Source organism: Dipodomys ordii, unplaced genomic scaffold (assembly GCF_000151885.1).
Source record: "Dipodomys ordii isolate 6190 unplaced genomic scaffold, Dord_2.0 Scaffold46, whole genome shotgun sequence".
NCBI classification, from domain to species: domain Eukaryota; kingdom Metazoa; phylum Chordata; class Mammalia; order Rodentia; family Heteromyidae; genus Dipodomys; species Dipodomys ordii.
This window is the reverse complement of record NW_012267262.1, coordinates 12,594,976-12,619,757: the sequence shown is the minus strand read 5'-3', so window position 1 is coordinate 12,619,757 and position 24,782 is coordinate 12,594,976. Positions and strand designations below refer to the sequence as shown.

General features: G+C 36.0%; 1 protein-coding gene across 1 annotated transcript in view; it reads right to left on the bottom strand.

Moving 5' to 3' along the window:
* Pdhx (pyruvate dehydrogenase complex, component X) overlaps positions 1 to 24,782 on the bottom strand; it is a 47,288-nt gene that overhangs the window by 21,102 nt on the left and 1,404 nt on the right. The window contains exons 2-3 of the mRNA XM_013019661.1: positions 15,272 to 15,352; positions 4,482 to 4,582 (exon numbers count right to left, since the gene is read on the bottom strand). Of these exons, the coding sequence (XP_012875115.1) occupies positions 4,482 to 4,582; positions 15,272 to 15,352 (182 nt within the window). The remainder of the gene's footprint in view (positions 1 to 4,481; positions 4,583 to 15,271; positions 15,353 to 24,782) is intronic.

Genomic DNA, 24,782 nt, shown 5'->3' with positions numbered 1-24,782 from the left:
GGAAATAAAAAGTAGCTATTTATGAGAGCAGTCATAAGAAATAGTTACAGGTAAATGACTTAGAATAGCAATTGTTGGTTGCGAATGTGGCTTAGTGGTAGAGTGCTTGCCTAACATGAGTGCTTGCCTAGCATGCATGAAGCCCTGGGTTCCAACCTTCAGTACCACATAAACAGAAAAAAAAACAGAAGTAGCACGGTGGCTTAAGTGGTAGAACACTAGATTTGAGCACAGAGGTGCTCAGGGACAGAGCTAAGTGCTAAGTTCAAGCCCCAGGACTGGCAGAAAAAAAAAATAGCAGCAGTCATTTGACATAAATGTCAAAGGTATTATTATTGCTGTGGTAGCTTTGTTATTCAAGTTACTCATTTTTAAAACAGGAAATATATTCAACAAGGACCAAGTGTCCATGGCTGAGGACTGAAAATGCATACGTAGGCCTATCATCTCTGTAAGAGTACTAGAGGGCACACAACATACAATGGTGGTAAGACCTGTGACAAACTGTCTTGACAATATTCATAACAGAAGCTGCATTCTGTGCCTTCACAGGAGTTCCTGGTATGAATTTGGTCCCAAAGAGCTTCCATAGGTTGCCGTTAGTCATAACCAAATGTGCTAAATGAAACCTACAGAGCTTATCCCCATATCCAAAGTGTAGGGCAAAACACAAAAATATCTAAAACTATTTCCTAACAGAAATGGAAGGGATTCATTCCATCAAGGTATATTGTAATAACTGTCTCTAATCCTAGAATTATAATAATTCTACATTATGTAATTATTTAGGTATTTTCAATTTCTTTAAAAGTGAACAGTTTGAAAACTATGACAGTTTGGTCAATGACAGAACATGTGCACAGATGAGTACTTGGCTCAGCTCTGTTTGTCATAACATCTTTTTCTTGTTGTTGTTGTTGTTGGTCATGGGGCCCGAACTCCAGGCCTGGGCATTGCCCCAGAGCCTCTCTGTGCTCAAGGCTAGTGCTCTACCACGTGAGCCCCAGTGCCACTTCTGGCTTTTTCTGCTTATGTGGTGCTAAGGAATCGAACCCAGGGCCTCATGCATGCAAGGCAAGCACTCTACCACTGAGCCACCTTCCCAGTCCTGTCATAACTGTTTTTTTTTTTTTGGTTGGTCATGGGGCTTGAACTCTGGGCCTGGGCGCTGTCCCTCAGCTCTTCAGCTCAAGGCTAGCGCTCTACCACTTGAGCCACAGTGTCACTTTCAGTTTTCTGAGTGGTTTATTGGAGATAAGAGTCTCACGGGCTGGCTTTGAACTGTGATCCTCAGATCTTACTGGCATGAGCCACCAGCACCTGGCTGTCATAACATCTTGAACCATTACCCAGATTCACACTTCTTTTACTCTTCAATATAAATAACCTGTTAAGTCAAATTCATAATACACTCTTGTTTAAGAGAAAGCAAATCAATGATGGTTAAAATTTGGAGAGAGAAAAACTAAACATTGAATAATAGCTGTCTGTTTTTCAAATTCCAGACAGACTCTAACCTAGTATTGATACATTTAATTCTAACAAGTTATTTGGGTGAGCTATATTATTATTATTATTCCTACCTATAGATTACTTGCTCAGTTGGCAAGATATATCACATGAAGACAAAAAAGTAACTGTTATCTGTAGTATTTTTAAAATCCAGCTGAGAAGATACAAAGTAGATATGCTCGATTTAGCTTTTAATTCATGGGAATCATAGACTATCTTTCCTCATAATGTATCATTTACCCATTTCAATATGAAAAAAGTTACAGCTGAGAATAAATTCTATTTAGTAAAAATTTCCCTTAGCTTTGAAAGGGTACTTTCATAATTTAAAATATGGTCTACAAAGTGAAATCAATTCAAGGTCACTCAGTTTCAAATTTTTCCATAACTTTAGAACTATTTAAGAGGCATCTTTGAAGTCAATTGTGGGCAACTAAATAAAGGTATGGAAGAAGGGTAATCTAACCAAGTAGTAGTGAAATAATACACTTTCTAGCCAAGCACTAGTGGCTCATGCCTATAATCCTAGCTACCAAGGAGGCTGAGATCTGAAAATAGCTGTTGAAAGCCATTCTGGGCAGTAGTCTGTAAGACTTGAGGAGAAGCAGAGGGACAGCATCCAGGCCTTAAGCTAAGGGCCAACACACACACACAAACATACAATACACTTTTAGAGAAAAATATCAGACACAGCTTAGAGATTCAGGTAACAAACTAACTGAATAATGTAATAAGATAATTAATTCTTTTGGTTTTAATATTTAGATGATGGAGTAGTTTTTAGTTGCTTTAATATCTATGGAGGTTATTGTTTAGAAAGAGTTCTATTTTTGATGGTTGCTTTGAAGGGTAGTCTACAAAAAAACTGTAAAATTTAAATAATGTTAATATCCTAGACTCTTCACCCTCAAGGAATATTCTGGAAGCTACATTAGAGAAGGCCTCCAAATATGTCATTCACTGTAGGACTCTATTAGCATTTAAAAGATCTGCTGTTTTTGCTTAGTAATAAATTTAAAAATAAACTAATGAACTGATTGTGTTCAAGTAATAGTTTTAAAGATTTCTACACAATTTACTAGTGATAAAAAGGAAATTTAAAAACTTTTGTTAACTGAAATTAGATAAATCAAAAAATTATTTACATTAATGTAATTATTCTTTATTAACATAAGAAGAATATCTAAGGTTTTTCTGGTTCTAATTATAATGTAATAAATATTACTACATTTAAAGTGGTATTCATGTGAAAAAGGTATGATTGTTTACAAGGAAAATAATACAACTAAGGGATAAAAGAATACAAAAGTTTCTCAGAGACTATGGAATTAAATTCCCAAGAAGAGTAAAATTTCTACTGTGGATTCAACATGTTTATACAGTTTTAGTACTTATTTTTAGTATTTAGCTTTAGGACATCCCAAACCTTCTAATAAGCTCAGTTGATTCTACAGTAGAAACCTTTTTAATATATTCCTATAAAATCATTTTTATTATGTGCTAATGTAAGAATTACGCCACAATGAAAGATAAAAGTATAGCTTTTGCTGTCATTTATAGCAAGTGGTAGTAGTGGGGTAGGGATAAAGGGTAGACAGAGCAAATACTACTAATGAATCTTAATTTGTTTCTCTATTTTTTTCCCCTGTAAAATTCAATCTACAGTCACAGGTTAATGTAGATGTATTTCTATAGTATTAACATATTAATAAAGCCACAAAGGTCTAAAATATACATGCATGCTGTCTTTGCTCAGAAAATAACTGTGTCCTTAGGGCAGCTGTGACAAATACGCAGCACCGAGAGCACACCTTCCCCTTGCAGAGCATAAGGGGTTGGATGAGTAGGCACTGCTGCCCCACTGACATGGTTAGCAAACTGAAATACACTGCTAAGCAGCCAAATGGAAAATGCTATCAGTCCTGGAAAACTTTCATAGCCCAAATAATCCAGAACCAGAGCCAAGAAAGAGCCTGCCAAAAAGCACACAAGAAATTAGAACTGGGCTTATTACATAATGTAACTCAAGCAATCTTTTTCAAAACACTACATAAACTATCCTTAATTATTTTGGGTACAAATATTTTTATTTTTCCAACTTCAAAGTCACAAAAAAATTTAAACATCAATTCGTATTTCCCTTAAGGAAGATGATTATATTATACTGTGTCTCAATCTGGCTGTTAGGATAATAGAAAGTAAAGAGTGTCTAATCTACTACAGTGTCAGGAATAAAATGTTAAGGGGCTAGAAGAAAATTGGTAAGGCAATTTTCTAATGAAAAAAAGCTAAAAAAAAATCTACATCCAATTATAGTATAATATTCCAAAGTTTGGTTTTTGGACAGCATGCACATAGGAAAGTGTGCTATCCATGCTCAATGCAAAGGGAAGTTGGTAGCTTAGAATGAAAACCTATTAACAAAGGACACCAATAGAGATGTGGCTTACTGAACAAATCAAACTGTATAACCTCAATGGACATTAACTGTCAAGTCACAGCCAATCAATATTAAGAATGAGATGGTCATAGAGACTGACAGGGAAGCTAATGATCATCAATAGCTGAGCAAACAACCGTAATGATGGGATTAGGGATGTTTATTGAGCTCTTAGTGGGTTACAGTCAGGATAAGCACTTATGTGTGACCTTGTGACATTATAATCTTCTCACTTTACTATGAAGATAAAGGAATCTGCTACTCATTACACAGCTACTAACTGGCACAAGTTTTAATATCAGTTTAGCAGCAGTGTGACTGAAGAGCTTACAGTCCTGGCTATGATACCATATGCGCTATTAAATGTTCTAGAAGTTAATATGAAAAAACAGCCTATTATTAGACCTTGAGAGTTAAACATCTGGACATTGGAATTAAAAATGCGTAAGTGATAGATAATGCCCCACTGTAAATAAAGTATACCTTTGCATAAGGACAGCTACATTTAGGAAAGAACAGAAACACTTACAACTATTTTGGCCAAGATGCCGTCATCGCCTGCGTCTAAGGTAACCACAGCCTTGTCAGTCTCGATTTCACACAGTGCATCTCCAGCACTCACAGCTTCACCTACAAAACAACACTGGGTTTGCTTCTTTCTTTTAAATCTGAATAATTTCTGAAAACAAATAACAAAATATTCTGTAGATATTTCTGCTTTGTAAGAACAAGTAGTGTGTGTGTGTGTGTGTAAGCTTTGTGGTATTTTTGAAGTTACATTTGTTATAATGAAAAAGCTATTATTGAACATATATTAAAATGAAATCACCCTTTAGAGACAAGAACAATAAAGATATAACCTCCCTGGGATAAATCCATTCCAAACCTCATATAGCCTCCTTTTCAATACACTTTGACTAATTCCATGAAGAGAAGCTTACTACATAGATAGCACTTTTGCTTAGCATCTAAGGTCAAGTTCAAAATGCTTGTCTTACCACACAGCATAAATGAATAAAAGCATAATGAGTCAAAATGGTATGTAACAGAAAAGACAGAAAAACTCAAAAATCTGATCAGGATTTACACTAGACAGTGAGTTTCTGGATGCAGAAGCAGGTTCACAGTGGAGGGAAGGGGATGGGTACAGAACTTTTCTAGGAAATAAAGGAAGCTCAAAGAGCCTCCTAGATCCAGGGGTCTCAGACCGGATTCCTCTTAAAGCTAGAATACATCAGGTGTATATTCATAATATCAAGCTGGCCCAATAAGCAATCAAATGTTATTGACAAAGATAGAAACTGTGGGTTTGGGAACTGGTTGTATAAAATCACTCTTTCAATAAGAGGAACCCAGTTAAGCCACATTCTGCAGGACTGCAGTTGGTACTAACCTCAAATCACAGCAAAAAGAGGTTATTGGAGGAAGGTAAGAGGGGAAGAAGGAAAAACATTAACACAGCAAAAATCCATTCAAAAATAAACCATAAAACAAAGCTCTCAAACGTAGAAAGCAAGCCACAAAGTCAAAAATCAGAACAGTCTGCATTTCAGTACAGCAACTCATTTAGCACAGCTTGTAGAAGATTTTAATATAAATATCTTTAAAATATTAAAAAAATAGGAATGAAGGTAAAAGCCATCACAAGCACAAGAAAACATATTTAAATAATCATTACCTACACAAATGAAATAAAATCAAGGAAAAAGGAAAGAAAAACTAATTTGAAATAAAAAGTCAAAAAGTTATGAACTAAAAAGAATCAATCAGATACATTATAGACTGAACACAGTGGATGAATATTTTAAGTTAGGACTAAGCAACTATTAGGAACTATGAATAAACAAAAAGATTTTTAAAAAGAAAAAGCAGTTAGGTGGCTAGACAAAGGCTGCAATGCTGGTCTACATGATATCCAAAAGAAGACTGGAAAGACAGGTGCAGAAGCAGTATACAAAGAAACTGCCGAAAACTTCCCAGAACTAACTAGAAGAGACAGGCATCTTCACAGTGAAAGAGTTCTGAATAGTTGTGCTGGCTCAGAGGAGGCAGAAGGAAGTGTTGTGGCATTCTAGGAACATTCTAAATCTCTAAGCGTTAACATCATGGTACATGGATCTACAAAAATGAAGGGAGCTTACATTTTATACACATTATACCTTTACAAAAAAATTAACATAAAAAAGGAGTATTAGACTGTATAAACCTGAGTCCATATTAGATACATTGGAGGGAAACTGCACACTATCAACAATAAAAACACAATTTAAACATCTATCAGAGGAAAAAAACAGTTACCTCACTCAATGGAATGACAGACTGAGAGCACACTTCTCAGCAGCTGCAACAGAGGTCAGAAGACAATGAAGTAATATCATCACATGATGAGGAAAATAACTGTCTGGAATTTTATATGCAGCCAAACCACTCAGGATGAAATAAAAGTATTCTTTATAGCCATATAAAGCCTAAGAAAGTTTACCAGTATTAGTGATCAGTGAAAAGAGCTCTTTCAAGATACAGTTCATCAAGAAAAGGGGACGGAGATAGGATTCAGGAATACAAGAAACAAGTTATTACTGAAGTTGTTAAAATGTTATTAACCATTTCAAAATTATCATTTGAAGGTTTAAAAAGAGAATGTTTTACTTATGTGCTAATTAACCATGCTAACAATTTTGATATAATTAAAAGGAAAAAGTACAGAACCACTCCAGACCTAATTAGCAAAATTTAAGCACCTGAAAATAGAAATATAATCTACAGAATTAAAAAAGATCAGAGGAAAAGAGAAAAATAACAAAATGTATCATCTTACAGAAAACAGGCACCCAAAAATAAAGTAAAAAGGGCAAAGAACAAAACTAGAACTGTACAGAAATGGTAGCAGTCTGAGTAATAATAAATATAAATTATTAAAGCCACCCATAAAAAGACATTATCAAAATGATTACAAAAATAAAACCTTTGCAAAGGCACCTAAGAGACAGAAACTAAAGCAGAAAAAGAATAAAAGGAATGAAAATATGAGACATATAAAAATACCTCCTCTCGTATACCACCAAAGCAGCTGTATTAGAGACAGGCTGATCTACCAAGAGAATATGCAGGAAAATCTTAAACAAACTTCATTGTATAACAAGATGCTTAAATAGGTAGATACAACATATCCTCAGTTAAAATAGTTGAAAGCCATTCACAGAAGTTAGTTTAATAAACATGCTAGATGCTTATTTATTGATCAGCTAAAAAGGACCTCATCTATACTCTGAAGAAATGCCCTTGTCAACAAATATTTCTATTGAAAAATGTATTGAGACACTTCATGGAAAACAACAAGTTTACATTTCTGACCTAGTACCAAGTAGACTGAAAACTGCAGCAGGATAATGTAAAGTCAGAATACTCTGACAGCATTTAGGAGGGTCAACTGAGAGAAGTTTCCTAGAAGACACCTCCACCTCATCTGAGCCTGAAAAGATGAGGAGAAGGCAAGTGAAAGGGCAGTGACTCAGGCAGAAGGCAATATACTAGGGCCCTGGAGGCAGAGCCCAGACACTTCGGGGAACCAACTACAAGGGGTACAGGAGAACTGGGATCAGGCTGGTGGGGTAAGCAAGAGCAGACCACAAAGCACCTTTGCACGTCATATGGAGAAAATTACAGCTTCTTTATAGGACAGAGGGTTTAGTGCCTAAACAGATTCTACTTTGAAATGAAAAAAGAAAATACTGCACTAAACAGCCACTCATTCAAATACCTCTTAGATGCCTAGAATTAAATTCTAGATATTGGAAAGCAGAATAGAATGATGTCATATCACTTGTTTTCACTCTTACTCAAATTCTAATCACTCTTAAGATACTTGTACAGATTCTACTTTAGTAACACAACCTTTGCTGACCTACTCAGAGAAATGCTTTTGCTCCCACTTCTGAGTTCCTATAGCAGTTATAATTAAATTGAAAAAAATCATAAATTTCATTAGGGAGTGTGATATTGCTACATTAGTAACTTTTTAACGAGTTTTCCTCCATTGAAGAGACTGAGTTTCTTTACAACAGTAAGAGGATATATTGTAAGCATGTTAACATTTGATTTGTAGGATGCTCGATTTGTAGGTGCCCTCCTCTTATAAAACTATATCTATATCTACTTAGATAACACAACCTTACATCAATTGTATGAGAGTGCCAAGGTGGGGAGGGAGGGATGAACGGAGAGAGGTCAGGAGGAAGAAGGTGTGAGAAAACGAAAAGAAAAAAATCTACCAACTATGATATGATAAACTTTACCCACAAACCACAGTAAAGTTTAAAATTGTACTACATAAGGAAGCAATACCCTTCATTCATCACAAAACAGTCCCAGCAACAGACAAACTAATGTTAATGTCAAAAAACTGCTGAGACTAGTGCACTACCCCCCAGCCTCAAATCTACTGTTTGGCTTTCACTTACAATGTAGCAGTCTAAGAAAGCTGGACCTAGGAAATCAGGACCTAGGAAATCAAACCTGAATTCTAATCCAAGCCACTAAACTGGTGCTCTTAACCAAGTTACTTATCTAATCTGACTCGGAAAGATTCTGAATGTGGTAGCTAGAGGAAAAAAATATAGACCTGTGTTAGGTTAACACTTCACATTCACCTTTAGATAAGACTTCACAAATGTTTAAATTTTAAAAAAAACTAACAGATTAGGCGTATTACTAACAATTATTAGGAAGCTAGAGTCTGATTCAACAAGCATGAATGTTTCAGGCACTGTACCAAGCACTGAGTACAAAAACAAGAAGTTGTGTCTGTCCACCAAGAGTTTAGGCTAGTGGAGAAGTCTGGGCAGCTAGGTTGGGCAAGGGCTCACAGATGGCTTCTCCGCTGTCCTGGTGATAGCTGACTGGATGCAGGAGACAGCAGCCCTGGAGCTTCCTGAGCCATCTGCAAGTGGTCCCCATCTCCACGTGGTCCGGGGCAGTGACGGGAGGTGGAGCGGGCCCGGAGCAAGAGTGCGGGCCCCAGGAGGGGCCAGAGCAGAGGCCCGCCCGGGGGCCGCTCCCCAGCACCGGTGCCAGCAGCATTGTCCTGGTCCTTTCTCCAGATGGATGGGCAGCTGACAGGCGAGGATGGGAGGACACGGAGGCTTCCCTCTCTCTTAAACAAACCCCAGGTATACAGTACAGACTCAAGTACAGTTAGTGGTGACGTTTATTAACTAAACACAGAACCAGCTTTCACAAAACAACTCTGCTCTGACAAAACTTCCATGATCGTAATGGTCAATGACTGAAATGCCTTAAAACTGGATTGTGCTCACGGTGGCACAACCTACATTTACTAAAAACCATCAGATTTGTGCACTTACAGTGGGTGAATGTTAGAATATGTACATTATACTTCAATCAAGCTGTTAAAAATCAGTGTACTAGAAAAACAAAACCATTTGTGGAATTCACTTTTCAAAATTTCTCCACTTTAGCACCACAAATGTACATATGTTCCCAGAAGTAAAAGATACCAATGTCTCTTCTGCAGTGGAATCTAGATGTGGATAAATATTCAGTGTCCCCTAGTGATAGGAATAGTTTTACTTCTGAAGTACACTAGCTTGAGGCAGTGTAAGATGTACATAAAGACCATGTGAAGACTTCAAAGTTCTCAGTCACATGACGTACGGAATGTTCACAAAGAAGGACAGGGTAATAGAGGAATCACACCACAGGCCACAGGGAGCATTGCTGTTACCACCTGGGAGGCCTGCTCTGGAAACCATGTCCTAAGGACATGTCACACAACTATTTACTCAGTCTGTTCCACAGGACTACATGGACAGCAAAAAAATCTTAACCATCTCAAGAAATAAAACACAGGTATATAGTCTCTCATAAAAGGGCTACAATAACTTTCCTTTCTATTATTTTGTTTAACAAAGTTGACTTTCCCATTGAATTGTGGCAATTTTAATTAGACAGAAAGTATTGGTGGCATGCTTCTCCTCTCCATTCCTCCCCTCCTCAAAACAACAACAAAAAACTTCACTAAAGATGCAGCATTTCAGCTCAATTCATCTTTCAGGAGAGTGAAACTGTGGGTAGTACTTAGCACTTTCAAAGTATCTTCTCCAATAGTTTTATGATGCAAACTTTCTATTCAATCTTAACAAATTCAAGGGCACTAAATATTCTAACACTTTTTGTTGTTGTTGCTGTTAGTCATGGGGCTTGAATTCAGGGCCTGGGTATTATCCCAAGCTTTTTTTGTTCAAGGCTAGTGTTCTGCCACTTTGAGCCACACAGCCACTTGAAGTTTTCTGGTGGTTAACTGGAGATGAGTCTCACAGACTTTCCTGCCTGGACTGGCTTCCAACTGTGATGCTCAGATCTCAGCCTCCTAGGTGTGAGCCACCATTGACCAGCTAAAGTATTCTAACATTTATTATAAAATTAGAATTGTAAGACCTAGGGGTTGGACAAATAGGGCTATAAACTATCAAGCTATTACACTGTTTCTGTAGCACAGAAAATGAAATGAAAATGAATTATGAGTATAACCCATTCAGCCAGAGTGTAGCTCGATTTGTTCCTAGGTAGTCTCACTACCTAGTAGTGGATGAGATAACCCAAAGGACAAATGGTGCACTCTTACCCCTAACTTAAACACATATACACCTACACTCTATCAGGGAAAATAGCTCCCAATCATACCCAATTTTCAAAGAATGCAAAGGTTTGTAAGACGAATGTCTATCCACAGAGGGTTATCAGATTATCATCTAGTCTTTTGCAAAAAAGTAATTTAGCCAGATATGGTGACACATGTCTATTATCTCAACACTTAGGAGTGTGAGGCAGGAGAATATTAAGTTTGAGACCAGATATTGTCGCAAAAACAAAACAAAACCTAGATTCCTAATTATATACAGTACTTTCCTCTTCAAGAAAAATTTCAACCTTCTTGTTATAAATTGTAAAATAACTGCTTGTAACCATATATTAATGAAGATCAAGAGTAAACAAAAACCACAGCTAGTAATTTTATAAATATTTTCATTACTAGAAGTTCTATTATATCCTTGTCAAAACTGCCTTGTGGAATTTTTGGACAATGACTACTATTTCTCACCTTCAGTTTCTTCTTGTATATCTTTCATCTTCTCAACCACATTTTCATCTATCTAGTAAGTTCAGTTGGTAGAATTTCTTAGAGGTTTAGTCCTGCTTCTTATTATGTCTACTGACAGATTCTTAAGTGAATGTTTCCATTCACATTATTGTGAGCTCTAGATAAGAGGGACTTTATCTTGGAAACTGGTGTGGCTTGGATTACAAGTTACATCCTGTCAAAATGGCTTCAGTCTGGTAGCCCAGGAAGATCATCAGTATGGGACCATTTTACATCTACCTAGGGTTCTCACAAAAAGCAAGTGTACATTTGAAGCACAAATAAATGTGTCTATTACGTATTCTTTCCATATGCTGATGCCCAAGCCAGACTTTGCCCCTGAACTTGTATTTCCTTAATTAACTGAACATCTTCCTTTGAATGCCTAATAAGCATCTCAGATTTTACCACATGGAACTAAACCCAAACCTAATTCTGTTCCCAATGTCAGCTATTTCAACATATCCTTCTTTCCAGCTCAGGCCCAGTGGTACTTATGGCCTTGGTTCTGACTCAGTGTTCTCTGTGGTGCTGACATTCAATAACTGACCTTTCCTGAATTTAAATCCAATTGACACTTAAAGGAGTCTTAGATAACATTATATCAAGTAGCGACAAGAATTGTTACTCCCTCTGCTTAGATGACCATGTTGATTAGATGGCCTCAGTGTAAGCTTTTCAACTAGCAACAGGCCAAGGAAACTACTTACATTGCTTACAGTCAACTCTGGCTTGATATTAGATACTTTAAGTACAATGCTCAAGGAAAGTATGCAGAAACTACTTCCTACTAAATAACCAAGAGAGTAGATTTATCTTGGCTTTAGAATAAAACCTTCACACACTTGATAAACTGTACATTAGTATTCCAGATCCTTCTTGTCTCACACCCACAGTTCCCTCAAAGCAGCCAAACGCCTATTGTTGCCAAAGTGTGTCTCATGACATTTTCCTTCCAAGACTTTTTTCATTGGGTTGACGTTGATATTCTCTGGGATGTCTCTTCTTTTCTTACCTTTTTTGTTTGATTCTTTTTTGTTCTGGTAGTAGGGGAGTTTGAACTCAGGGCTTTATGGCTTGCTAGCTAAGCACTCTACCACTTGAGCTATACTGCCAGTCCATTTGTTTAATTTTTCTAACGGGAGTTTATTCATCAAGAATCAGCTCAAATATTCCTCTTCTGCAAAACCTCCCAGGATGCTTGTCTCCTTTCCTTATTTTGGCTTATCCTCCCCTCTGCCTATACATTTACCAACCAATAGCTTACAGTGTCACCAGAGCTGTTCCAATTAGTATGCTAGTCAAAACAGGAAAAAGAAACATATTAACACACTCAGACACACAAGGGAAGAAGAACTTAGTAATGCTTCCAATCAAACAAAAACATCCAGGACCAGTCACAGCTTTTAATTAACAGTGCCAGCTAATGAGATACTTCAATCACTTCATTACCATGCACTAAAATTCACAGAGGAAAGGCAGGCAAAAAAAGGGCTTGAAGCTTTCTATATTACTAGTTATCAAAATATTTCCTGGGTTTTTTTTGTTTGCTTGTTTTACCATTGAAACTTGTACTCTCAGTTCTTGATGTATATTTCTTGATTTAGTTATTATCCTTACAAGCCAGCCTAGCTTTTACTCCAGAAAGTTTGTTGTTTGTTTGTTTTTATAGCAGCCTTGCTTTCTGCAACAAGTTATTCCAAACTAATATGTATATTTCCTTCTTGGAGGAAGCTATTCTCCAAGGAATCTTTATTTGCTTGAGTGGGAATTAGTATTTAGGAACTAACATCTGGATATTGAATACACCCTGCTACTAGGTTTTTTCTAGACACTACCATCACAAGGTCTTTCCTTAATCCTATTTTGCATCTGTTTTCCCTTTAAACCACACCCAAAGTCAAGATTCCCAGGGACACTATCTTAGCCACTGATTTGCTTTTTCCATAAAATACAAGCCTTAAATTAATACTACCAACCTAACTTCCATAATTATTCTAACAACTGAGGATTACTATTTTGGAACTCTAATCTATAGGCTTATACAATCAAATTTACTGCCAACGGACATATTTACTGCCAACTTTCATTCATTCATCCATTTTGTTTTTGGTGGTACTGGTAACTGAACTCAGGGCCTCGACTGCTTGAGCCAGCCTCAAATGGCAATCCTTTCATATGCACTTCCCAAGCAAATGGCATTACAGGTGTGAACTCTATACCCAGTCCATATTTCTATCAGTGTAATGGTTAGGCATCCTTTTGTTTTCTATGTTTAAGGAACATTTGAAATTCTTTTGTCACAAACCATCTGCCACATATCTTGCCAATTTTCCTAAGTGGATAATTTATTTTCCATTTGTTGGAGATATTCTTTGTGATACAAAAAGTAAATACTCTTTTTTTTATTTCTCACTTAATTATTTCTCCTGCCTTACTGTGATTATAACTATAGTAGTTATTATCTTTATCAACAGTATTCTCATTTTTTGTATGGATTCTGAGTTATAATCAGGGTATTTATTTTACTGCCTGCTTCAGAAGAACTCATCAATTTTTCTTCCTAGAACTTAAAAATGTTTTCCTTTTTGTGTAGTTACTTAAAAATGTTTTCTTTTTTGTGTAGTATCTAACTCACTTGTAGTTTATCCTTGTCATAATATAATCAATAAATTCAGTTTTGTCTCCTTTGTTTTGTGGCGATCCTGGGGTCCTAAGGTCTGGGTTCAAACTCAAGGCCTGAGTGCTATCTCTAAGCTTTGTGCTCAAGGCCAGCAGTCTATCACTTGACTATAGCTCTGTCTTCAGCTTTTTGGTAGGTTTACTGGAGATAAGAGTCTCTCAGGCTTTCCTATCCAGGCTGGCTTTGAACCAACATTCTCAGATCTCAGCCTCTTGAGTAGCTAGTATTACAGGTGTAGATCACTGGCACATGGCCATTTGTCTATGCTAGGTATCTATATCATTTGCTTCTGCATTTTCTATTCAGTTCAATTAAGTCTATTAATTTAATTTTTAATTTGTGTGTGTGCATGCATGGATGCATGCATGCCAGTGCCAGGGCCTGAATTCTTGCTCTCAACATTGCTCATAGCTGATATTCTATCACTTGAGCCATGACTCTAGTTTGGTATTTTGCTGGTTATTGAAAATAGAGACTCACATAATTTTCTGTATGGGCTAGTTTTGAATCATTATCCTCTAGGATTCAGCCTCCTTAGTAGCTAGGATTACAAGCGTGAGACTTGGCTTTAATTTATCTTTTTAAACACCAATCAGAGGTTTAACTATACAAACTATGTGTCAGTAACTAGTAATATCATCTTCCTTCATGACTCTTCTTTTGAAGGTTTTCCTTATAATTCTTACTCATATGTTCTTTCTAATGAAATTTATAATGACCTTGTCTAACACCAAGAAAACAAACACATACACACATACACAATGATAACATTACAAATTAAGGGTACTGACAAATTTATGATTCTGAAACTAAAGTTAGGAAAAAAGGACTAAAAACTGGGGAAAGGGAACCTGAAAATGTTTCACTATTCGGTGCATATGAGAAGAAAAGACAAAGGCCGAACCCAGAAAAGTATGTTCTATTAATACAAAATATTTTTATCTAAACAAACTTATACCAACTAGCAAAGAAGTAGAACTTAGTTCATTTACATCACAAATTGTGCTATACAGCTGATAAGAGAAAAAGTGATCACAACATGAGTTATGGTATGTGTTTGTTGTTTTTAGGGCAGTGGCCACGAATCTGAAGTGATGCATTCATATATGATTAGGTGTTGCCATGTCAAATGCCAGGCTTTTTATATTGATTGAACATAAAGGTACATAAAGGTAAAAATATTGCATCTTCTGTCACCATACAGATGCAATAACTTGGGTCCTCATCATTTGGGGAAGTTTTTATTTTGTCATTAGGCCTCACTCCTTGCTATGAATATTCTGTGGGCTGTAATTATACTTTATTAACCAGTACTCTTGATTTGTTCCTTCCAATGGGTGTCACTCATCTCCAGAGTATAAAATTGTTTTTCTTTGTTTCCAGATGTGAAATCTGCATCTCCAAAATTAAAAACATTAATATGGGGAAAAAATGAAAAAAAGTGACCAAATAACAAATCATTTGTGTACTTGCTCACCTTCCTTCTTCAGCCATTTCACAATATTTCCTTGCTCCATTGTAGGAGACAAGGAGGGCATTAGTATCTTAATAGGCTCACCTGAAATTAAGAAAAAGAACAAATTAGCCACAACACACACAAAAAATGAACTCCAAGAAGCATCAGTAAGTAAGTTAATATTAAATGCTATGAAGAAAAAGGAGACTGCAAAGTCTACAAGTCCCAAATTGTAAACTATCCAGTACATACTATGGAAACATAAAAATTTCAACGGTTATTTTTTTTTAAACAAAACTCTCTTTAGGAATACTCTCAGCACCAGTTTTCTATGCAACGTTTCAAACCACTAGTTTCTAAAAATAAAAATAGAAAAAAATGAAATTTTGATTTAGGTTTCATCCTCTTCTTTCCCTTTTGTTTCCACAAGATAGATCAATAGATAAGATAGAAAGACAGAGAGCTAGTTAGATGGATGGACAGAATTTACAGGTAAAACAACCAAGAAAAGTCTAATTATGAAACAAAGAAACAACCATTCAAGTGTTCTGGTGATCTACTATAGAAAATTCAAGATCAGACTCTAAGAAATTGGTCACTTTTAAATTTTCTCTAATATTATACTATTCAATATTCAAAGGTTCCTGCTAGCTAAGTATCAATAGGAATATTTGATTTGTTCCCTGTAATCCAACTAGTCATGCAAAAGACACACCTCAAATCTGAGACAACTCTCACTGAAATGTAACTACTTTTCATTAGTCATCCAAAAAAGAAACACTCTATACTTAAAGCTCCTTCCTCTACTCTACTCTTCCTTGTGCCCTTTCAGAGATATTCATTGTCTAGGACTATACTCAAAGAGCACACAGCTTTTACATTATAATTTACCTAAAGTTATACTAGTAAATAGTGTATCAATAAATCACATTTCCTAAAGTCACTGAAAGGATATATTATTTTCTCACATTATTCAATTCTCAAGGCCCAGACAAGTAATTTACTGTAGTGTGGCTAATATATTTCAAAAGCATAGAAGGACAAAATGAGATTACTTTTTCTCCACTTAGTGTTTTAGGGTTAAAGGCAAGGAATTTAACAAACATGTTAATACTTCCTTTGAAAAATTTAACTATGAAAATTCCTGTGGTTACATGTTAAAGGCACATCCATTCCTTTTGAATAAGTGTAATCAAAAGAAAACTTCTGTCTGCTTTCCACTTGTCCTTCATGTTCATCTAAAGAACTGGGGAAAAACATTCAGAGCCTTGTCAACATTTTCTTCTAAGAGCTTCCTGTCCATAGGAAATGTGTGTTTTCTTCACCCCTGTTCCCTGAGCTGAATATCAATGAACCTGCCTTTCAAAGGCAGGTCTGCAGGCCCATCCCATTCTGTTCTATTAGGGCCCACTGAGTGTAGGCAGTAATCTGCACATTGGCGTTTGCCTTGTATACTTTCCTTCAACCAAAAAGCCCAAAGTCTAAATGAAGGATTTTTCTGAGAAGTCCAACCTAAAAAGGCCATAGTCCTAAAGCACATTCTCCAATCTGACCTAACCATCAGGATTTAGATGTAATTCAATTGCTCTCTGTCAATCTTTCTTTCTTTTTTTGGTGGTCATAGGGCTTGAAATCTGGGCCTGAGCCTGTCCCTCAGCTCTTCAGCTCAAGGCTAGTGCTCTACCATTTGAGCCACAGAACCACTTCTGGTTTTCTAGTGGTTCATTGGAGATAAGAGGCTCACGAACTACTTTCATGCCCGGGTGGCTTTGAACTGCAATCCTCAGATCTCAGCCTCCTGAGTAGCTAGGATTATAGGTGTGAGCCACTGGCACCTGGCAGAAATAGTTTTTTTATCTCACATTTTTCTTAGTAAAATAAACTCTTATGAACTACAACACTTATTTCAAGATATTAGAAAGAAAACACTGTAAAGCTGTATGTACAAACTCAATCTACTGCTATCTATAAAACATTGAAATATCAAATTATTGAATGAACTAGAATTAGAGAAATCCAAATGAAAATACTTGCCTAGAGAATGTATAGCCATTCAACATTTAACATTTATATTTTTAAGCTCACTATAACAAATGTTTTCTGAAAAATAAAAAAATAGAAAAAGACTAGACTGTTTCTGAAAAGCATAACTTAAACAAAAAGTCTTGCTTTGTTGCTCCTATCACAGCTCAAGCCCAGTATTATGAGACAGGATATTTCATAATTATATACATATTAAATCAACTTACCAAATAGAGTTCTACTTTAAAGAAGCAAAATAAATGGACCACATTGCTTCTCAATCTAGATTACAATTTATGACAAATACTAAATCAATTCTCTCAAAATGGATTCCCTTCAATATTTTTATATTTTGGTTCAGCTGCCATGATACAATTCATATTCATTTTATGAGTCTATCTTCATTATAATATCTCACCTGAGAGGGCTTCACATTCCCATTATTCCTGACATTAAGGATCATTTATGAAACCACTGCAGTTATTATTTTCTAAAGCACATCAAGGACGTCAAAATTTTTCATATTTTAAGAACAAAAAACCCATAATCATTCCTCATCCAGTCACCCTTCATGGATGAACTGAAATTGTTTTTGTGAATAACAATAATAAAATAAAATATCCTGTAATAGATCACTATCCTTACTCTGAAATGAAGGTGACAAAAAACAAAGAGAGATATTCCAGACATCTCCATTATTCAGTACTATTCCTTGATGGATGACACTAGGCTTATGATACTGGGCTTATTATGGAGAGTAAAATGTGCATTATGTTCTTTGATTACTAACTGATCAATCCTCAGACTTGCGTACTAGAAAAACCATTTCAAAAGAGTTAATAAGAGTATATTATTTCATTGTAGTATATCTTGTTTGGGTTGCAACATTATATACATCTTTTCCCAGTATATTTTTTTCTGATTAAAAAGTAAAATTATGTAATCATAAAACTTGCTCTGGGTGTCAGTGTTACACACAATATCTGTCCTTTATGATAGCTACAACTCCTATTAACACAGTGTAGACTTTCCTTCTTAAATGGGATCAATCTACACCTCTATCATTTCATTTTCATTAGAAATTAATTTCTTCCTTCATTCCAGAGAGCAGCATGTCCCACAACTCTCCCAAACAGACAAGGCCTTGAAATGTGCACTGATTATATCTCCTACTAATGTCAACTGGCACAACCATGGGTAAGAATTAAAGTAAGGCAAAAAGGAAATGAGGTTTTTGATCAATTAGATATATGCTATTTCAAGTAGTACTAAAAATGTAAAGATGACCATGGATAGTAATACATATTTCTAGACGATAGTACTTAAACACACTTTAAAAAGTAAAACTACCTAAAAACCATGAGAACTGTCTTAACCTCTTTTGCCTGAGCAGAATGACATAGATTACAGTAGCTAGCTGAGCTTGTGGCTCATACCATGAGAACTGTCTTAACCTCTTTTGCCTGAGCAGAATGACATAGATTACAGTAGCTGGCTGAGCTTGTGGCTCATACCTGGAATCTTAGCTACTTGGAAGGCAGAGACAAAGTAAGCCTAGCAAAAAGATTTCAAGACTTCATCTTGATAATAAAATGTTAGACATGGGGCTGCCTAGATTTGATTTCTCAGTACCCCATAAGCAGAAAAAGCCAGAAGTAGAGCTGTGGCTCAAGTGGTAGAGTGTTAGCCTTGAGCTCAAGAGCTGAGGGACAGCGCCCAGGCCAAGTTCAGGCCTCATGACCAATTAAAAAAAAAAAATTGGACATGGTGGCATGTACCTGAGAGGTCAGCTATGCAAGAAGTATAAATAGGAGAATCACAATCCATGTTGGCCCAAGCATAAATGTAAGACCTTATCTGAAAAGTACCTTACCTGGAGGCATGAATGACTTACTTAGTAAAGTACCTGCCTAGCAAGTATAAAGCCTGGAGTTCAAATCCCAGTACCACCCACTAAATATGACAATTGTTTTTCTGTCTAAAAGCAACATAAGCAAATCTATAACTAAATGTTATAGTCACTTAATTTCTAAATTTCTTCAGATCTGTCCTTTCAATTTTCTCACAGGATAATTCTGACTTTAAAAAATGGTACATGAATTCTAATTTCATGTGCCATAAAGTATTTTTCTTTTCTCTAGGAACAAAACAATTATATTTCGGCAAAACCAATTATATTAGAGTTCAACTTATGACATATAAATAAATTCTGAGAATTGGATTAAGAAGGAAATAAACACAAGCAAACCCTTACACTATTAACTGCTTTGTGGCTCATAGGAAGCAGATCTTAGCTGCATGACTATAGGAATTAAGAAACTCAACAGTGGGGGGGGGAGCAGGGAGGATTGGGTGGGGGGACAAGGGGAGGATGGGAAGGGATGGGAAGGGGAAACAAAGGAGGAGGCTACAATGCTTGATAAGAAATGTACTCATTATCTTGCCCATGTAATTGTAACCCCTCTGTACAGTATTTTCACAATAAAAAAAAAAAGAAACTCAAGAGTTTACACATGGTACAGCTGAAGCATCATGTTCTAGCCCATTATGCACTATACCTAAAGCACACAAGAATCATGAAGATAGAGCAAATGAAGAAGTAAATCAACAACCAATACTCTTAGAGTAACATTAACTTGCTTCTTCTCAAATAAAGAAAGAAGTTAGTCAGGCTTCCTCCACTGCAAAGAATAAACTAAGCCTTTAAAATAAAACAATTCTGCCATCTTCTGGCTGAATGAAATAAAGCAAAATGATTTAAAAGTCAGCACCAGCTTTAAACAGACTGCTACCACATTTTTAATGAGTTTTCTCATGTAATTTTCTTCGTTCCAAGTTTTTTTTTTCTTTTGGTTTGGTATTGGTATAAAATAAATTGAAAATGCTTAAGACCACAATAGAAATGAATGTATGAGAATTTGTATAAAAATATCATTTGTAGGCCCTGCTTGGCATGTTAACAAACAAAATATAACTTACAAACATATTGCCTAGGTTCAAGTTGTAGCTCTACCATATACATGTTAATTATTCTGTGCCTCAGTTTCCTCTTCTATAAAAAAGGTAATATGAACAGATTTTCATAAAGAAATAGGTAACACTGTCATTAGAATGGGTTTTAGCCGATAGTAAGCCTGAAATACTCCAGCTATTTATTTTCAATAGCCATAGACATGACTTAGGGAATGGACTCCAAAGGTATCCAAATGGTTGGCTTAATGCCAATTGTATCCTACAATACAGCAGGAATAACTAGAGGAATAACTTCCTAGAATAACTACAGGAAAAGCTTCCTTTTCCTCTCTCCTTTTCCCAAGTTTGTTCTCAGAGCTAAGGTCTATTAACTCCCATTAATCATTGACAAATGTTTCATCTCCAGATTGTCATACCAAATCTAAAAGACAAATCAGGACACTGACATTGACAAATGCCTATTGAGCACCTGTCCAGCTATCCTAGACCTAGAAAAAAAAAAAAAACAGAATCTTAAGCTCAAAAAGATGATACAATAGATGAGATGATAAGTATTCAAACACATGAAGTAGTAAATAAAAATGCCATGAGATCATCAGATAATAACGAGAGCTGATATTCTTTGTTCATCAAAAAAGAAAAAGAACCTGCACCTGTACTGTTTAATATTCATTAGGATGGGCATTATAAAAACTAAAAACAGAAATTAAGTGTTAGTGAGGATGTTGTGAAAACAGAATCCTGTGCACTGTTGGAGTAAATGTAAAATAATACAAGAAGTTGTGGAATACAGCAATTCTAAAAAAAGTTCTATTAAAAATTAACAGATAATACAATGGCTACACTTTTAGGTATACACCTGCAAGGAGTTGAAAGCAGAAACTTGAACAGACATTTGTGCAACTGTTATTCACAACAGTCAAAAGGTGAAAACAACTCAAATGTACCACAAAAGACTGGATCAACAAAATATGTTTGAAGTATGACTCAACCTTTAGAGGAAATGAAATTTGAACATCTGAAACAACAAAGATGAAATCAGTGAAACAAGGCAGACACAGAAGAACAAATACTGAATGGTCTCACTTGTATGAGATATATAGAATAGTGTAAAGAATGAACACTGGGTTCTATGATCTGCAGGGAGGAAGGATGAGAGACATTGTTTAATGGTCAGGGTTTCCATGTGGGACAATGAAGATGTTCTAGAAGTGGTTGTTAGTGCACAGCAATGTTAATGTCACAGAGCAGTACAGAAATAACTTAAATATTCATGCGTGTATGTACACACACACACACACATTCACCACCACCCCCTACCTCCGGCATATAGCACTGTGGTATAATTTACAAAAGATCTATGAAAGGCAAACAGAATAAGAGGAAGGGAGAAGCAGACACATTCCAGAGAAGGAGAGCATTCTCTACAAAGAAATACACATAGCCATTATTGCTTAGTTTAGCTAAATATAATAATAATGCAAAGTGAGCACTGTAAAGTTATGCTGGGAACACATTACAGTACTTCTTAGTATCTTACAGTACTATAGTGCCATATTCTATAATATAGAGTACAACATAAGCACTGAAAATATGATTTTTAAATGGGTTTAATACACACACATACACACAAAGTCAAACTGTTTGAAAGTCTATACTTGTGGTTAACCTGTAATGTACAGGTGGTCAGGTATCAGGTGGTCAGAATTATAATCCCTGCAAAGGAAATAAATTAATGAGCCTTCAGATTTTAAACACACTGGCTTTCTTTTCTTTTTGTCAGTCATGGGGCTTGAACTCTGGGCCTAGGCACTGTCCCTCAGCTCTTCAGCTCAAGGCTAGTGATCTACCACTAGAGCCACAGCGCCACTTCTGGCTTTTTCTATTTATTTGGTGCCGAGGAATCGAACCCAGGGCCTCATGCATGCAAGGCAAGCACTCTACCACCGAGCCACCTTCCCAGCCCAACACACTGGTTTTCTTAAGAAAAGGCATTTGACCTGAGACTGAGACCGCACCTAGATCTTTCTAAGAGTCTGGTCTTCAATCTCACAGTGATAGGGAGGAACAAAAACATGTAAAACAAGGTATCATCTGATTTGCATTTCTGGAGGGTCATTTTATGACAGCAATGGAATAGAGCAGGAAAGACTGAAGAGTAGTTGTAGTAAACTACTTATTTAGCATCTATAAGATGCTAGTTAAGCATTCTTTTAGAGGTTGAAAATTCCAAAAAGTCAATGAGTTAATTTATGCCTTGGTGGTAGAGTACCTTTTTAAGTAAATGTCTGATACCAAAGCTTGTTAATTTAAGCACAGAAAATCTGTACCTGCAATCTCAATATTAGTATCTCAATATTAACATTAATATCTCAATACTAACTGAATGCTTGAAAAAAATGGAGATACAATGAATACTTGGTTATGGATCCTAGCAAAATTATGTCAGCATGCTGGAGTTTGTTCACTGTGTATGGCCTCGTTTTTTTCTTTCATGAAGCGAGATATTTTAGTAGTAATAACACTGTGAAATAATATTTCCATGACAGCTATGGTGTCAGTGCTATATAATACAATTTAAGATATTAAAATTCTGGATTATATAAAAGGTACCAGGACTATTGGAAAGAGATAGATAAAATATATAACTTCTTGTTTTATTAGGCTTCTGAGTAAAACACTCTGTGTGTGTGTGTACGCATGCACATGCCAGGCTTGGGGCTTGAATTTAGGGTTTGGGCTTTGTCTCTGAGCTTTTTTCTTCAAGGCCAATGCTCTACCATGTGAGCTACAGCTCCACTTCTGATTTTCTGGTAGTTAATTGGAGATAAGAGTCTCATAGATATTCCTTTATGGTCTGGCTTTGAACCTTGGTCCTCAGATCTCAACCTATTGAGTAGCTAGGATTACAGGCATGAACCAACAGAGCCCAGTAATAATGTATTTTAATGTCTTTTTATAGCTATCTTAGCTTTATTTGCATTTTACTATATAAGGTATAAATCACCCAACTATCATATATCTAGGCTAAGTGGTGTGATATTTCTTTTTGGCCTTGTTTCAGGAATGGAATTCATGTAGCATTTTAATTTCATGGTTTAATACCAAGAAGACCGGTGTTACTAGCCAAAACCTCTTCTAAAATTTTTGGATTATTTCACTCAGAAGAAACATATTCTATAGTAACAACCTGCCTAAGATTAAAATGTGCCATTAGATATGAAACAGCATCCCTAAAGGAAATGGAGTGTGTGATGACTTGGGGGGGGAGGGGTAGGCAGTACATTTACTGTAGCAAGTGATCAAAGCCATACATTTCTGAAACTGTGTAAACAAACGGGCTTTCTTCCATTATAAGAAACATTGCTAGGGAACGATTAGGCTGGACAATTATGTCTGCCAAGATACTTTACTTGTGAAATGTAGTAGCTATGGTTTATAGAGGGTAATGAACCTAATAAAAAGTTCTATCACTTCTTCAGAAAAAGGAATACATATAACATGTTTTATATACTTTCCAAAAACTCAGTTCCCTCTGTTCTATATCCTACATCTATTTCCTTATATCCACAAATGACTAGTTCATTTTGTTGTGGCCAACAAAATTGTTATGGGCTGAATATAAAATGGTCTCATAGTTGATGTGTTGGGAACTTGGTTGCCAGATGATGGGCTTTTGAGAAGTGATTGTATCTTATATGGTACATAGTAAGCTCTGGATGTTTCTTATTATTCCCAGACCCATACCCCTAACTTCATACTTGTTGTCCAAGGCCCTCTTGGCTCATTTGTGTGTTTTTTCATGTGTGAGTATGAGCTCAAGGTTAGTAAATCTACCACTTAGCTCCTTGATTAATTAGAGTCAATCAAAGCAGACTGATTAGATTCTATCTCCAACCAACTAGCCAAAAATGACATCTAGAGACATGGCTGGAATGTTAGAAAACCAGCTTCAGCAAAAAAAAAAAGTGAGTTCAAACCCTGGTACCTATGCACACATATATAAACACACACACACACACACACAGAACTATAAGATAATGCATTTTTGTTATTTCAAACCAATTATTTGTGTAAGATTGAGATACACTACTCTTTTCCTTTTGGATGATGTTACAACAGCAACGTTGTTCATAGTGTTTGTCTATAGGTAGTGGAAGAGCCAAAGGCAGAAAAATCACCCAAATGAATTTCTAAAAGTAGGAATTTTTAGTTTTTTTCCTTCTCCTTGGCTTCAAGGAAAACTCCTGAAAATGAATGATCATTTTTGTGTGGGTGACTACATATCATCTTTTCTTTGTACGGGGTCTAGAAGAGTCTCAGAACCATCCTTCCTAGATTATTCCCACCACTAGAGCTTTTAATAGTCATGATTTTCTAAAGCTATCAGTCTCAAAATGTTGTCCATCAAGCACCAAAATAAAACATTAAAACTCACCTAAAGTTGTAAAATGTAGATTCCTGAGTTCTACCTGAGACAATTTCTGGTGGCTGTGGAAAAGTCAATTTTTGACAAACTAAGGAATGAAAGAGAATA